Source organism: Xiphias gladius, chromosome 16, assembly GCF_016859285.1.
Source record: "Xiphias gladius isolate SHS-SW01 ecotype Sanya breed wild chromosome 16, ASM1685928v1, whole genome shotgun sequence".
Taxonomy (NCBI): Eukaryota; Metazoa; Chordata; class Actinopteri; order Istiophoriformes; family Xiphiidae; genus Xiphias; species Xiphias gladius.
In genome coordinates, this window is record NC_053415.1 from 19,488,899 (window position 1) to 19,505,062 (window position 16,164).

The following is a 16,164-nucleotide window of genomic DNA, read 5'->3' on the forward strand; positions in this document are numbered from 1 at the left end:
TTTGAATGAGTAAATCTCTCTCTTTTTTTTTTCTAGACAAAGGTTAAATATGCTGTGGGTAGCATTAAAAGTATATCACTGTCATAGTAACTGCCATACTGAGGTGATACTTTTATTGGCAGCATCTGTGAAACTGAGAAGAGCGCACTCCTGTGTCATAAATTTTTTTTTACCTATTTAGATTTCCCCTAAACTCAGAGACTGCCATCTTTCTTAGCAATGGTCTCACCTGGGTTCTGTAATACGACCAATGTCGCAAATCTGGTAATAAATAAAAGCTTAGCTGCAATACAATACACCTTTAAAACCTGTGCACAGCCTCCTTGAACAGATCCCCTACTGTAAATTTTAATAATACTGCAATGAAAGCAGTTGGCCTTTCCCATTTAAAACTGCAGCTAATCTGTCAAACCACCGCTCTTGCCAAGAACATATAAAAATCAATCCCAGAATTTTTCTCATGGGCTAACTCAACTTAATTGAGGACAAAGCCCCGGCTTGCCCTATGAGGCCACGAAGAAAAAGCCATGGTCAGGTTTGCATAACGCATAGGTGACGTGGTTATGCAAGTATGTGTTTCTGTGGCTGTCTTAATGAATGAGTGCGTTTGTTCACCTGGTGCCATCCTGTGCACTACAGTTGATGTCGGCCCCGTAATCCAGCAGGTGTTGGACTATGCTGAGCCAGCCACGGGCGCATGCCTCGTGGAGAGCACAGTAACCGGCGTAGTCTCTGTGATTCACCTCACACACTCTGTTCTCCAGACAGTACAGCACCACCTCCTAAAGGGAAGCCGACACAAGAGGGAGAGTAGGGTTCAATGTGCGAGATCGTGTGCGTATGGACGACCGCGTGACAACGACCCAAGCAATATAAGAGCAAACGTACAAGTCGGACGGAGCAGACACATACGCAAACAGTGCTTCCCTTTACAGTTCCTGTGGGAGAGAAATTAGGGAAAGGAGGAACTGACTCTGTTCCTGTGCCGGACAAACACACATACTCGCACACAAATGCTCCATAATACTAGAGCTGGCGCCAAAACACATCGCGGAGACTTAAGTGTGACTCAACTGTATTTAGCCTGCCAGATTCTGCTCGCGCACGTATGAGTGCGTGTGAATGTGTGTGCCTGTGTGCCACGGTTGGGCCTGGATGCCGCTGTGGCAGCCGGTTACGATGGTTGGGCTCTGAACACAGTATAATGGAAGCGGAACAAAGAGATTTGATAGTGGCGCTCAAGAGCTGGAAGCGTTTTCTCTGGTCTAGGGCTGTGACAGTTGGGCATCCAGCACTAAGTAGTCAGACTGGTTTTTATTGGACGGGAGCAGCGTCTGCTGCTGCTAAACAGAGAACAGTCAGAGAGATAGAGAGCAGCCCCGCAGTGTGTTGATATGGGGCCTGTGAGAGTCAGACCGTGTGTGTTTCAGCACTGCGGGTATGTATTGGTATGTTTGGATATGCAACTTACTTGGAGACTAGGCAGAAGTGTTTTGGGTTCTTTGAAAAAAATAACAGAAAATACCTAATTTTATTTATTTATATATATATATATATATAAAAATATACATTAACATGTATATGTATGCAAGACTTACAACATTCAGACGCACTCACTCTGTCCTACTAACAGTTCTGTGCCAAGGGGAGGAGAGCTGCTCATCTGAACCTGGGGAATGACTCCAAACTTCCATTTCTATGCTAATTCTAGCCCTGCCGTCTAGTCCAAGTGTTTCTCTCTCTCTCTCTCTCTCTCTCTCTCTCTCACCCTCTCTCTTTCAGCACAGGACGGATGGAGGGAGGAAGAGGGAAGGAAAGGAAGGCAATTGAGAGAAAACAGACTGACAGAAGGATGAGCGGAGGGTTAGAGAGGGCGGAAGAACAGGAGAAGCGAGAGGCAACACCCCAACAGATGACAGATAAATGAATCTGTGGATGAAATCTGCCGGGCCGTCCTCTGGGCTGAAGCTGATAATAACAGGAGATGAAGGAGCGGGGTGGGGTGCAGTGGATGGTAGTGGCAGTGCGAAGTGGTGGCGGGAGGGGCTGGGGTGGGGGGTGGGGGGGTACAGAGGACAATCAGAGCCAGGGAGGATGGAGAGAAAGCGAAGTAAGGGGGAGAAGTGGAAAACAGGATCGAGAGAAAGAGCAAGTGCGAGCAAGACGAAGTGCGAGGGAAAAGGAGAAGGGGTGGGTGGTGTTGGTGGGGGGGGGGGACCCCGCTCCAACTGGTTTTCGCTCTCTGCCAACACTCTGTTTGCCTGCTGGAGAAAGATTCAGGAGCGCTGTGCTGAAGCTCCCCTCTGGGGGATTCCACTCGCTGTGTGTGTGCGCATGCCTGTGTCTGTGTGACTGAATGAGAGCAAGTGTTAGAGAGACTGACGGGTCGAGAGTGTTGATATGCAGCTTGCCTAAGCGTGCGTGCGGGCGCGCGTGTGTGTGCGTGTGTGTCTGCGCACACATGTATTTTTTGTGCCGATGACGAGTTTGCGTTCGTCTGTGTGTGTGTGCGTGTGTGTGTGTGTAGAGGAGGCGTAGCGCTAAAACCTCCGGAGCCGTGTTTAATATCGCTGGGAGAGAGCGAGGAGCTTAGCACGAGAGCCCCGGCTTCCCGCCAGACACACAGACAGAGACACACACACACACACACACACACACACACACACACACACACAGTCACTCCTCCGCAGTAAAATGAGACACCGCTCCCCCCTCCTCTCCCTCTTGCTCTTTCCCTCCGTCTTCTAATCTCCCTCTCTAGAATGCTTCCCTGCGCTCGCCTGCAATCAATGCATCACTCAGACATTTAACCCCTTGCAGCGCTGCCTTGTATGCGCCTCGCATACAACAGATGTGTGCGTGCGCGCGCGTGCCTGCGTGTGTGTGTGTGTGTGTGTGTGTGTGTGTGTGTGTGTGTGTGTGGCAAGACCAGAAGTATTTGGACAGTTACGTATTTCTTGTTCGTCAGGCTCTGGGCTTCAGCACATTCAATCGGAAATACAATAATGGATCCTACATTAATGTGCCAAGACTCAGCTTTAATTTCGGTACTTTTTTTTTTTTTAGGTCAGCACAGAAAGAACTGTGTGGGAGATGTTGCCCCTTGAAACACAGTGTCCAAATTAGGGGCAAATTGGGGGTTAAAAAGTAACTGGACACTTGACTACTAAATGTTTCTTGGGCAGCTGTGTGTTGTTTCAATGTTAGCTCATGCACAAAAAAGCTCACACGTGGCTCAGAGTTGACTCAGAGTTGAGCGTTGCCATTTAGATTTAGGTGGAGTTTTGTGTCAATACGAGGAGTGAAGAGGTGACTATGCAAGTGAGGAAGATAATAATGAGGCTAAATAAAAAAAATATATCCATCTACCCATCAGACAGATATCAAAAGCAGTTGGTTTGCCAAAATCTGCACTTGGGTAAATTCTAAAAAAAGGCAGGTGCACACAGGAAGACTAGAAAATGGCAAATGACACGGTAGACCGAGAAGCACAAGTCGTGTGAATGAGCAGAAAATGATTTGCATTGTGAATAAAAACCCCTTGACTGCACAGCAAGTCAAGAACGCTCCTAAGGACGCAGGCGTGCATGTTTCCTTGTCAATGATCAAGAGAGGACTTCATGACTCTAACCGCAGAGGATTCACCACAAGATGCAAACCCCTGGTAAACCTCAAAAACAGAAAAGCCAGGCTGCAACAGAACACACAAAGAGAAACCGGTAGAGTTCTGGAACAAAGTTCTATAGACTGATGAAACCAAAATCAACCTCTATCAAAATTATGGAAAGAGGAAACCGTGTGCGATAAAGTAACAGCCCATGACCCAAAGCCACCACCTCATCCGTCAAACATGGTGAGTGGTTCTGTTATGGCCTGGGCAGGTACGGCTGCCACTCAACTGCCACACTGGCATTTATTGATGATTTCAGTGCTGACGGAAGCAGCAGGACGAACGCAGGGGTATACGGGAGCATTCTGTGCCTCCGGTTCAGTCAAATTTGCCAAAACTCATTGGACGACATTTCATCATTCAGCAGGACAACAATCCTAAACATCCATTCAAAGCAACCGCAGAGCTTTTCAGGGTGAAGAGGTGGAATACCCCGGGCAGGACGAGTCAATCAACCGATCTTAGTCCGTCTGAGCAGCGTTCCCCTTGATGAAGACCAGACTAAAGGCAGAGAGACGCCACAACAAGCTAGAACCGAATGAGGCTGCAGTGAAGCTCTGGGAGAGCATCACCGGGGAAGACACAACGTGTCTGCTGAGGTCTGACTGACCTGGTTCTGAACCCCTTAAACTTGTGAACCATGTATTTATCTCAAATTAAAGCGAAGACCTGGCACTTTAAAAGTACTATTCATTATTTTCCTTCAATTTGAATATTCTGAAGCTCAGAGCCTGAAGACCTAAAAAAAATGTGCAACTGTCCAAATAATGTATCACATATACAAGTGATGTATGAAGGACTTTCCCTGCACAATTAAGAGCCAGCAGTCTACGCAGTTGTGGTGTGCCCATTCAAGGGACACATCGAAATGTTTGTGTGTGTGTGTGTGTGTGCGCGTGTGTGTGCGTGTCAGCCTCTTGTTGGATGACTGTGCTGCGGTAACAGAGGAAACCAGAGAATCTAGCCACTGCTGATCTCAGATAGTTGCTTCATCTCCCACTGACACACATGCATCTTCGCTAACTGCAGAATAAAGACGAAATAAGGAATAATCAATAAATGCCTCCAGTATCAACTAATAACCTGCTCTGCATATTAATGCTCATCGGCTAAATACAAACCAAATGATAAAGCAAGCCTCATCGAATCTGGGGGCCGCTGACTGTTCTGGTGTCCGGTCATACGCGAAAGCGGCAGAACGGAATTCATTCACACACACACTTGTGAATATAAATTGTTGAAAGGCTCGGTGTCATAGTGACTACTCGCAGAGCTAGCTAGCTAGGTGGTTGGCGAGCTAAGCGCTAACGTAGCACAAACTACAGTGGCCAGCCAGTAACATAAGTGGTGCCGGCCAGCCAGCCAAAATAGCTCGCTAAGCTAGCTGACTTGCCACCAGTCAGAAGTAGTAGCAATCTGGACCATAAGTTAAAATGGTTAATTCAAGGAAACATACGGTATTTGTATCATCCACTGAGTCTCAACTGACTGCAGACAATGCCGCGTTTCTATGGTGGAACAGGTAAAACTCCAGCAAAGCAGGGTATCATGTGCATGGAATTTGACGGGGCTGATACGGCTAATATGATGGCGTCCTCTATCCTGGACTCTGCGGGTCTCTGGTTCCCTCAAAAGGTTGGCACTGTCAAGACTCTGTGCTTCTAGTCAAAGGTGCAAATGTGCGAGAGTCGGAGTTCCAGAGCTGAACTTTAAAAAGGTCAATGTGGATTTATTTCACCTCCACGAGCAAATCCAGTGATTGCAGCGATTTAATTTCAAAGTTTTCTATCGTGGATGTTGGTCTGACTGGGCACTTAAAATGCAATCCGGTTTCTCTCTCTGCTTGGATCACACAGGGATTTGAAAAGGAAAATCAGAAGTGATTTGTGGGAGGAGAATAAATGACAGATTGCACCTTTATCTGAGCTTTCAATGGGCAGAGCTGAGGGGCCCCCGAGCCCCGGCACGGGAGGGAGAGGGATGAAGACATCCGCAGAATCTCTCCTCATTACCATTTCAAATGCTCGGAGAGCGAGGCAGATGAGGGAGAGCGAGAGAATAAAAGGGGAGCGAGGGGGGGAGGAAGAGAGAGTGGGCTTTCATGTGCAGAGGCACGGATCGCAAAACTAAACGAACATGAAATATGCACAGTGTCGGCTGGGCATAGGCAACAGCGCAGAATAGCGTGCGTGTCTTAAATTACGTGCGTGTGCTCATGAGGTGATTCTGCATCCCGCATGTGCAGGTCTGCACACGAAAGAAAGCCTGTGCATGTGCGTACAGGGAACCAACCGGTGCTCCTCGGTGCCCGTGTGTGTTCGTAGTCAAGCATGTAGGCTGCGTGTGTCTGTGTGCGCAAGGGGATGATTCTGAATTTGCATGTGCAGGTCTACGTGGATGTGCGACAGCGACGTGTTCTGAGAGCCGTCGCTCTGCGCAGCATATGGAGTAGAAGACGTCAGGACGCCTGTGCATGTGCTTATTGGGTCATAATGGGTGTTTCTCCATGCATATTTCTGTGTTCGTGTGTGTGTGCGCTTGTAATCAGCATGTGAGCTGTGTGTGTGTGTGTGTGTGTGTGTGTGTGTGTGTGTGTGTGTGTGTGTGTGTGTGTGTGTGTGTGTGCTTGCGTGCGTGCGTGCGTGTGTGTGTGTGCGCGGCTCTGTCTCTCAGGCCCTCATATCTCTCTGCCTGGGAGTGAGATAAGCCTAGAGCTTGCGGCGCTAAAACACCAGCGTGAGACAAGCGCTCTGTGCGTCTACAGGCTTGTGTGTGTGTGTGTGTGTGTGTGTGAGGCGGTATGCATAAATTGGTGTGTCTCTCTGCGCACGTCCTTGTGTGTGTCTGTATGTGTGTGTGTGTGTTTGTGTGGGAGCCCCACGGGTCTGCCCCAGGCTTATCACACACAGGCAGCGAGAGACGAGCTTCCTGAGAGAGCGAGAGCGAGAGAGCGAGAGAGAGAGAGAGAGAGGGGAGGCGGGGGTGTTGTTTGCGCAGCGGTCAGCGCCTTGTTTGTGTAGTCTCAGGTTTTCTCCTCCCTCCTCCCTCTTTCCCTCTCCACACGCGGAGCGCAGGAAGGGAAAAATGCGAAGGGGGAATGAAAAAAAGGAGAGAGGGGGGAAAAAAACGTTCGAGAGAGACGCATAAATCAGAAAGACGAGCCAGCTTCTCTCCAGCACGGCTGACTGAACCCTGCTGCTGCTGCGCTGCACCCTGTGCGTGTGTGCGCTGGTGTGTGCGTCTGCGTGTCTGTGTGAGTGAGGGGGGAAAAACAGCCGCCGCCACTGCTAACCACAGTCACCACGGCACATTAGAGGGCCATTAGAATGCGATTATACTCCCAGTGCTTACCTCTCATTCACACTCTTGCTCTCTCCCACTCTGACTCACACACACACACACACACACACACAATCACGGACACACGCGCGCACACACACACACACGCACACGCACCTTTCATCGTAAATGTGCACAGCAAACACACACAACCATAAAGCAACCGGTTAATGAGCAACAAAAGATACTCACACCTATTTACAGTTCTTTGAAGATACCTCTGCTGGTGATAAAAAATTATCACGCGCACACAGAGACACGCACGAGAAGACGTTGTCAGCGTCAAAGGCGAGCGAGAGACAGAGCTGACACACACACACACACTGCACAATCTGCAGCTCAAGTGGCATTAGAAACACTTGGATCAATAAATCAGTTTGTAAAATCTGTCAACAAGGGTGGAGAAACATTTAGGCTCACGATCAGTAACACAAGGGAAGAGGGAGAATGAGGCAGTGGGCCATCCAACTTTAATTAAAAGCTTTCAGAGCGATGGGAGTTGAGAGATTCAGTAAAATATACACAAGTCTCTTTTTTTTTCTTGTATGTGCTAGAATGACAGGATATGGTTTAGGAGCGAATGATCGGCAGCTACACACAAAGAAAGAAAGAAAGAAAAAAAAACTCCCGATGCTAGATAGAGGCTGCGAGCATAAGTCTCCGTATAATGATCCCACCGATCCCTCATGCTGTCTACGCACGCAAGTGCACGTGTGTGCGTGCGTGCGTGTGTGTATGTGTGTGCGAGCGAGCGCCTACGTGTGTGAGTGTGTGTCACACTTTGCCTCACGGAAAATTAATGAGATGTGAGAGTGGAGCGAGGCAAGAGGAGGGGAGGTGAGGGGGAGTGTGTGTGTGTGTGTGTGTGTGTGTGTGTGTGTGTGTGTGTGTGTGAGGGCGCTCGCGGGGAGGAGGAGGAGGAGGGATGCCAACGACAATCTGAGTCACAAAGAGAGGAAGAGAAAGAGAGTGCTGAGAGGAAAGAGGGGGGAGGGAGAGAGCGGAAACCTGAGAGAGAAAGAGAGCATAGCAGGCAAGAGGAGCAAAAAAGATGGAGTATGGTAAGAAGAAAGCCGGAGTATGGGTGAAATAGAAGGAGATGCCCCAAAAAACAAAAGAGGGATATAGAAAGAGGAAGAACAGGGCAGATGCGAGAGAAAAATCAGATGGAGAAAGACAATCTTGGGAAAAAAAAAAGCATCAAGCTATGTCTGACAGAGTCACAGACAGGAACAAAGGAGGGGGAGAAAATGAGCTCAATTTAAGAAGAGAGAGTGCGAAGATTTGGATGAGACGAAGTGTTAAGACTGTAATATGTGAAGAGAGAAAGAGATAAGGAGGGAGGATGACTTTGAGCGAAGCCTATTACCTCGTAGCCTAGCCGCGCAGCTCTCTGGAGGAGAGTCTCCCCGGCGTTCTTGTTCACTATCAGCCGACGAGCCTCTGGCGGGATCGGACGCACCGCGGGGGGTTCAGCAGGGGGGGTCCTCTGCAGCCCCGCGGCCTCTGGTGGGACACCGCCTGCTCTGCCATTCACCTGGGGCAGCAGGGAGGGCGGGCAGAGCGCAGCGGGGGAGCAGGGCTTGACTGGAGAGCAGGGATAATGATTAGGAGAGGCGGCTCTCTTCCTTGGAGCGCTGCGCTGCTCACTCAGCTGAGGAGAGAGGGGGAGAGTGTGTTACAGCCCCTGCCACATAGCAGACGGGACACCAAGTCACTCTCTCTCACACACACACACACACACACACACACACACACACACACACGCACACACACACAGACAAGGATGAGACTACACACACAGACATATGTGCGCGCGCACACACACACAGAAGGAGATGCATTTGAGCATATATTCAAGCACACACAAAATTGTATGAAAGTTTTTTTTTTTTAACAAAATAATGAGGTGGAAAATAGAAAAACTGGCTGAAGTATATGACAATTAGTCAGTGGTTGCTATAAGGCCAAAATCCATCCAGAGAGAGTAATTATATTTTCAATAACACTTGATGTTTATTCACCTAAAAAATTTTCCCCCTTTTCTTTTCTTCATATGACTTTTGGACGCTGCCTATATAAAGCTTAAAATATAGATGAATTTTCCATTTACACTATCTGTGTTTATGTACATTATTGTGTATGGAAGACACACTATGTCTCACTGAAAAACACGCACGCACACAGCTTTCACACCAACTGTTCACGCCCCAAAACCTGCAGGTTGGCACGCCACTTTTCTTTAACCACTAAACCAACAGAGCCCTCAGAGCGCAACACATGAGAGAGGGAGTTGCCTGCCTTGTGTGTGCGTATGTGTGTGTGTGTGTGTGTGTGTGTGTGTGAAGTGCGTGCCCTCTCAGTGGAATTCCATGTCGGAGCAGCTGTCAGGCTGAGGAGGAGCAAGGGAGGAGAGCAGCGCGAGCGGAAAACAACTAGCCTTCTTTTTTTCCCCTCAGTTTTTCCCCATGCTCATTTTTTTCCCCTCTTTTGAACTCATGCGCTTCATACGCTCGACCATGGCTGCCACATTCCTCACTGTGTGAGTGAGGGTGTGCGTGTGTGCGCGTGTGTGTGTGTGTGTGTGTGTGTGTGTAGCTTTGTGTTCAGCGCTGAGTGAGATGTATAATTGCTCCAGGGTTTTGTTGTTATGTCAGGAATGCTCACAAACACGCAGACACTCACGGCCCTGGCGTGCACCTACGCACATTACAGCGCCAATGACACACGTTTGACAATTAAGGGCAGAGACAAACACACATGCATGCCGGCGCTCCGCGGGGGAGTCGCTAAGGGCAGGAGGAGGTCAAAGCTCCAGCAGCCCTCTAAACATTGTAAACATACTTCCTTCCTCTCTCTCTCCCTCCCTCTCTCCCAGCTGCATAATCAGAGGCGCCGACAGGCATACTGAAACAGGCTGCTGCAAACTTCCAGACGCCCATATCATGGTCCAGACACCGTATCGGCACTCACCTTGTCATCTTCAGCTGCTCCCTGATCGGTGACACAGTGCTGGCCCGGGCTGTTGGGAGCGGCCTCTTTCCTTTTCTCCCGCTCTCGCTCCCTCTGACTGGTATGTTTGGTCTTGCAGGGCCGCTTGCCCTTGGGTTTGTCCGTGTCACTATGGCGACGAGGCTTGAGGGGAGGGGTGCCTCCCATGGACGGCTCCGGGGCTGGGGAGGGGGGGCCCCTCCTGGGCTCCTTGAGGCCACGGTCACCTGAGAAGGGGTCCGGCGGGTATGCTCTGTCCTTCAGCTGGCTGGGGGGAAGGGAAGAGGTAGCTACTCCTGGAGCAGGAGGAGAGGAAAGAGAGAGGCCGATAGTGTGAGAGCTCGGTGGAAGGGGAGGATGGGAAGGGATTGCAAGGCCATCTCTCACCCTCTGTTGGTTTATTAATGAGTGCACAGAACTGTCTGTGAGCGCAGCATGCGTCTGCTCGCTCAGGGAAAATTTTTTTTTTTTTTTTTTTTTTAAATAAAACACACTTGCATTCACAACACAGGCTCGCATAGACACCCCTGTAGTGACATGTGCGCGCTCATTCATTGCGGCAAGGACACTGCTATTAGTTATTTCTTTAAAAAAATTTGGCAATGTTTGGTTTCAGCCTCTTACAGTACGTATTGATATGAGAAATAAAAACCTGCCCTTGAAACCACAATGTCAAAATGCTGTTTAATAGCTTTATGGAATACGTTTTCTTTCCTCAGGACCCTTGTATTTCCAACTACACAGGAATGTGGTCGAGGTCTGATTTTTATTACAATACAACTTTTACAGTTAAAATCATTAAGTCTGTCGTAGGCTGCTAATGAATGAGGAGGAAAGTGAAATTATATATCTTGCTGATGCTTAAATCAGCAAGATAACACTTTTCGATGTAAATCCTGTTGCAGAAAGAGCATTTTAGAACACATGATTCTTTACACAGATGAATGTGTTTTACTATCTGATTTGTGGAGTCGTGAAAAAAATGGAGGAAAAAAAAAAAAAAAAAAAGACCACAGCCCTGACAGACACACAATGGAATAACCACATTCATTGTGACAACATGGCTGTTGCTAGGGTGATATTATCTAAAAAGGTACAAGCAAAAAAAAAAAATAAAACAAAAAACAAAAAAAAAACCTGTGGCCAATCAAGGCCTGCAAGGCCTGTGGTTTCCGCAGGAAACATAAAACCAAAATCTCCCCTGCTTTATTCACTTCCTTTAATCTCTCTCCTGCTCTTTTATTCTCTCCTCCTCGTCTCATCTGTGCCTGCCTTTGCCTCAGTTTGGGCACATGAATAAGGGAAAGCCCTGGTTTTAATAAGTTACCACCCCCCAACACGCACACACACATATTACCCATCCTCCCTTTCCCTGTGACTGGTCTTGAGGGGAAAAAGAAAAAGAAAAATCATTGATCACACATTAGTCACACTACACCCGCCCGCGCATATCTCCACCAGCCACTTCCCTCATTTTCTCCTTCATCATTCTCACAGAGCCCACTGTAGACCATCTGAACAAAAAGCCCAATACCACAGGGGGGAGGAAGGGGGGTTAGCTTTTAGACCCCTGGTCTTGTTTTTGATTCTCGAGCCTTTCCCCTGGCAGGAGGAAGTATCCCCTACCTCATTTCCTCTGCCCCTCCCCCAAAGGCTCCCGGGAAATCCCCTTAAGACACAATGCTCGACAAGAAAGTGAAACGTGAACCAAAGATAGATTTCCTTTACCCTAGCTGAACTCAGACATACAGAAGCGGCTTGCGCGGTTAGCAGTTCATTCTCACCATTAAGCAGCTTCTCGCAGCCCCATTTCCTGTTGATCTCAGTTCTCTGCGCTGCGGCTCTCTCCTCGGGCTCACCGGCCCTGATCTTGCGCTCCCGTGGGCTCTGCGCTGAGGCTACTAATCGGGGCTGGGGCCACACCCTCTCCTGTTTGATTTGGGATCCGTCAGGTGAAGCTGCGCCAGTGGCAGGCTTGCTGAGCCGCAGTCCCTTCAGCTCGATGCAGACCTTGAGCTTCCGCACCTCCTCGTCGTCATCTTCATCAGGACTGGCCTGCTCACGCTCATCTGCAAACCACATAAATACAGAGTTTGCGTCGTTTGACATTTCTCATATAAAGTTATGTTGCCTGGAAGAGTTTCGTCCAGTAAAAATCTGGAACTGCTACACTTTTGGTGGTTTTCAAGTTTAAACCTCAGTTAAAAGATTAGATGAGGAAATTTAATTCCCTAAATTGGTCTTATGAACGTCTTAAAACCCATTGGATAAACTAAGGAATGCACTGTGGGCAAGCTTACACCGCTACATAAAAGGTTTTCACCCTTTCAAAAATACTACTCTCACCTTCTGCAACACACAAAACTATTGTATGTACATACCTACCAATCTACAGAGAACTGAGCACAAAGAACAAAGGCCATTAATTACTACATTCTTATGGCTTGTAAAACCCCCTCTAAGCCTTACATTTAACACACACACACATGCACTCAGGCAAGAGAGGCAGGGAGCGAGCGGGATGTGAAACAGACAGATTGAGGAGTAAAAGGGTAGAGAAGTCAAGAATCGGGCGGAAAAACAAAGCAATAAAGACTGGAGAAGCAAAGGGAGAGTTCTCCCCCCTGAAATTCACGGGGGACGGGTATTTGACTCGTCTGCCAGTGCCAGGGAGAGCAAGCGCAATACCGCATGCCAGAAAAAAGGAAACCCAAACAGATGAGGGAAAAAAGAAAGGAGATGAAAAGAGAAGAAAAGAGCAGCTTTGAAGAGGGTGGGTAAGCGCAGCGGAGGAACGGCAGAACTGAAAGAAGAGAGAGAGAGAATGGCTGTCCCTCTTCCTCGCTTCTCTCTTGCACACTGCTCAAAGGCAGGATTAAACACTTCTCTGAGCTGGCTGCCACACAGAGCGAAAGATGGGACAGGGAGTGTGTGTGGGGGGGGGTTGACAGAGCGGGCTTAAGGTGGAATTGATTTGGAAGGAGGAAGCATCAAAAGGAATAGAAAGATTGTAAAAAAAAATTAATAAATAACAAAAAAAACAACAAGGGATGAGACAGGGCTCAGCATCACGGAAGATGAAGGGTAAAGAAGTGGGCAGAATTAGAGCGCAGATATGGGGTGGGGACGGCATGTGGGCGACAATGCAAGTTCGAGAAATTCTCACCCGTAGAAATTCTGGGTCTTTTCTCTGCGTGGAACACCCTCTCTCCTTCCTCCCTCTCCGTGTCCTCCTGCTCAGCCTTGCTGCCGAGAGGACGTTTCCTGGTGGGTCCAAAGCCAAGGCTGGCTTTCTCCCCAGGATACCCTTTTGCTGGTGTCAAAGTGGGGGGCACACAATGACCTCCTTCACACTCTCTCATCAACTTCTTGGTTCCATCCTTTAGGCCTCCTTGGCTGGCGCTTCTAGCCCCATCTCGGGCCCCCTGCCCTGGGGACAAAGGCTCCCTCTGGCCCCCACACCTCTGGAGGACTGGCACTCTGTTGTTAGTGTACGATGGCCGGACACCTGAGGAGAGAAGAGATAGACGGATGGAAACGGGGGGGAGTGGGCAGAGGCAAATTAAGGGGGAGACAATGCAGACAGACAGACGGAAAGAGACCAGAGAAATAAGGGGTGGGGGCGAGACGGGGTGGGGGATTGACGGAGGGGGAATGCCAGTTAAACACCAGCCAGCTTTTATTCCGCTTTAAAGACAGGCAGTAAAACTTTGATGGGGTAAAGACTTTTTAATCTGATGTGAGCCGAGCCAGCGGCCTGACGGTTCAGCGTAGCCGCTCGCACTTCCAGTGAGGAGAGGCAAGAAAACATCCTGCGCACTCTCTGCGCACGGTGAACCCCCCCCCTTCCCCCCCGTCCTCCCCCACGGCATGACCGCACCACGCCCTTCTCACACAGAGCGTGACTCTACCTCCCCCCCCCCTCCTCGACTCCCTCTCCCTCTGTCTCTCTCCATGCCATAATTAGGCTCACACGTCAGCCGCGGCCTCGCTCCAACACACAGCTGGGCTCTCAGCCAACGTAACTAGCCCCCCTCCTTCCCTTCCTCCCTCTCTCTCTCTCTCTCTCTCTCTCTCTCTTTCCGTTGCGCTCTCCCATCCGCTTTCACCCACTAACTCTCCCCCCGCTTTCACTCTCTCTCTCACGCAATCTCTGCCCCTCCTTCTCCCCTTGCCCTCCCTCTCAATCGTCTCTCCGTGCAGATAAGCACAAAAGGCTTCTTGAAAATAAAACTCCCCCTCTCTGTGTCTCTTGCTCGCTCGTTCGCTTGCACTGCCTAGATTGTGTAAGAGTGTGTGCATGTGTGTGTGTGTGTTGAGTCCGTGTGTGGAAAAGTGTTTTTTTTTTTTTTTTTTTTTTTAATAAGAGTGACCCAGTCTTGCCTCAGCATTTGCTGCAAGTGCATGTGAGTGTGTACGCGCACCTATTGTTTGTGTGTGTCCCTTTCTGAGTGTTCATTTGCAGAGTGGCTGCGTGTGTGTGTGTGTGTGTGTGTGTGTGTGTGTGTGTGTGCGCGTGCGAGCATTACGGGTGTGTGTGTGTGTGTGTGTGTGTGGTGCTGGGTTACTCACCCTCCCTCTCTCCCTGCCTGGTGGTGTGTTGGCAGTGTTCCAGCGCTCGCTCTCTGCGCTGGCCGTCTGCCAGCTCCCGTCCTGCTGCCGAGGCAGACACACACACACCGCCGCCCTCCTTCTCCTTCAGCTCCAGCTCCGAGAACCGCATCATTGCCCGCTGCGCGCACACACACATACACACACATATGCAGAGAAAACCCATGAAAACCACTCATCATCTGCCCACGCCACACACACACCTCTCTAAGCCTCAATCTGGCCTCAACAGCTACAGAAGCAAAAAATTGCATCAGAAATCACATTGTCTCAAAATCAAAAGAAAATGCCAAAGAAATTAAACCCACACACACAAACGCACACAGGACAAAAAGGTAGACAGATAAATCACAAGCATGGCATCAAGACACAGGTTAGACTACTGCAGCCACTGTGAGTCCATGCGCTCTGGGGCTTAAATCCTGGCATCTCCCTTCCTGAAACATAAACATGGCTAGGAAACATATACATCTAGGCCCTGAGGCAGAGAGAGGAGATGAAAAAAAAGGAGAGAAGGGAGAGGGGAAAAAAGGAGTGTGCAGCGATACAGAGTACAAAGGAGACAGAGCCCATCAGAGGCAGATGTGATAAGAAATGTAAAGAACTGACCTCCCAGTTAGCTGCAGGTTGACTTATATTACTCCCCTCTCGTGATATGACTTCCATCTAAGCAATTAGAATGGGGGGGGCTCAATATATCTGTCCATCATTTCATCTTTTTTTTTTATGAATTTTTGTTATGTTTCTCCACATGTTTCTTTACACACAATAGGTAGCCACAATCCCACAAAATAACACAATCAAATTAAAGTGACTCAACAGGTCAATTAACACTGCATCAAAACTATCAAATAATTTTCTGAACTGCATGAATGACAAATCTGACAGAGAAAATCAAAACAATATGCTCATTCCAAGCATGATTGATAATGCTAATTCAGTTTTAGCTGTCTCTTTAGTTTTTTTAAAAACAGACTTCCACATCTAGTTTTTTTTTTTTTTTTTTTTTTTTCAACATGTCCAGAAACAGAGCGTTTGATAGCTTTGTGTTGCAGCTGTGCATTGACAAGCATGACACAGACAAAACCACAGTTTTCTAGGGTGCGTATACAACATAGACAGACATGTGCAACCCATTAACATATCTGCCTCTGAGCCAGTGGATAATATAGCATAAGGTTTGCTTGTGTTACTACGCTGAACGTTGAGCATAAGGAACCGGAGTTAACAATCTAAAACAAATAGCTCAGTGTGTGTGTATGAATGACAGGGGATGAAGGCCAAGTGTAGGGGACATTGCTGTAATTGCGTGTTTATAGATGTGGTCTGATGTGTGTTAGCAGAGAGGGTCTTTTAGCCAATGGGGTGAGGAGAATTATGACCTTGGACAGCAACCAGGCAGGGCAGCATAGGCCATCAGGGGGAGGAGGGTTGGGGGAGGATAGCAACTGGCGGATGGGGGGGCATGCAGAAAAGCCTAAGAGGAACCCCAAAACAGGCAGCTGCTGGTTTTTAAGCACACTGCAAGCCCTCCACTGCCCCTAACCTTGGGG

General features: G+C 48.7%; 1 protein-coding gene across 2 annotated transcripts in view; it reads right to left on the reverse strand.

Moving 5' to 3' along the window:
* Nucleotides 1–16,164, reverse strand: part of bcor (BCL6 corepressor) — a 34,548-nt gene that overhangs the window by 3,519 nt on the left and 14,865 nt on the right. Inside the window, exons 4-10 of one of the 2 annotated variants that reach the window (XM_040148189.1) lie at nt 15,221–15,277; nt 14,573–14,732; nt 13,167–13,508; nt 11,785–12,069; nt 9,983–10,296; nt 8,379–8,663; nt 616–782 (exon numbers count right to left, since the gene is read on the reverse strand). In XM_040148189.1, coding sequence (XP_040004123.1) covers nt 616–782; nt 8,379–8,663; nt 9,983–10,296; nt 11,785–12,069; nt 13,167–13,508; nt 14,573–14,732; nt 15,221–15,277 — 1,610 coding nt within the window. The remainder of the gene's footprint in view (nt 1–615; nt 783–8,378; nt 8,664–9,982; nt 10,297–11,784; nt 12,070–13,166; nt 13,509–14,572; nt 14,733–15,220; nt 15,278–16,164) is intronic. The other variant, XM_040148190.1, reaches the window with a different exon arrangement.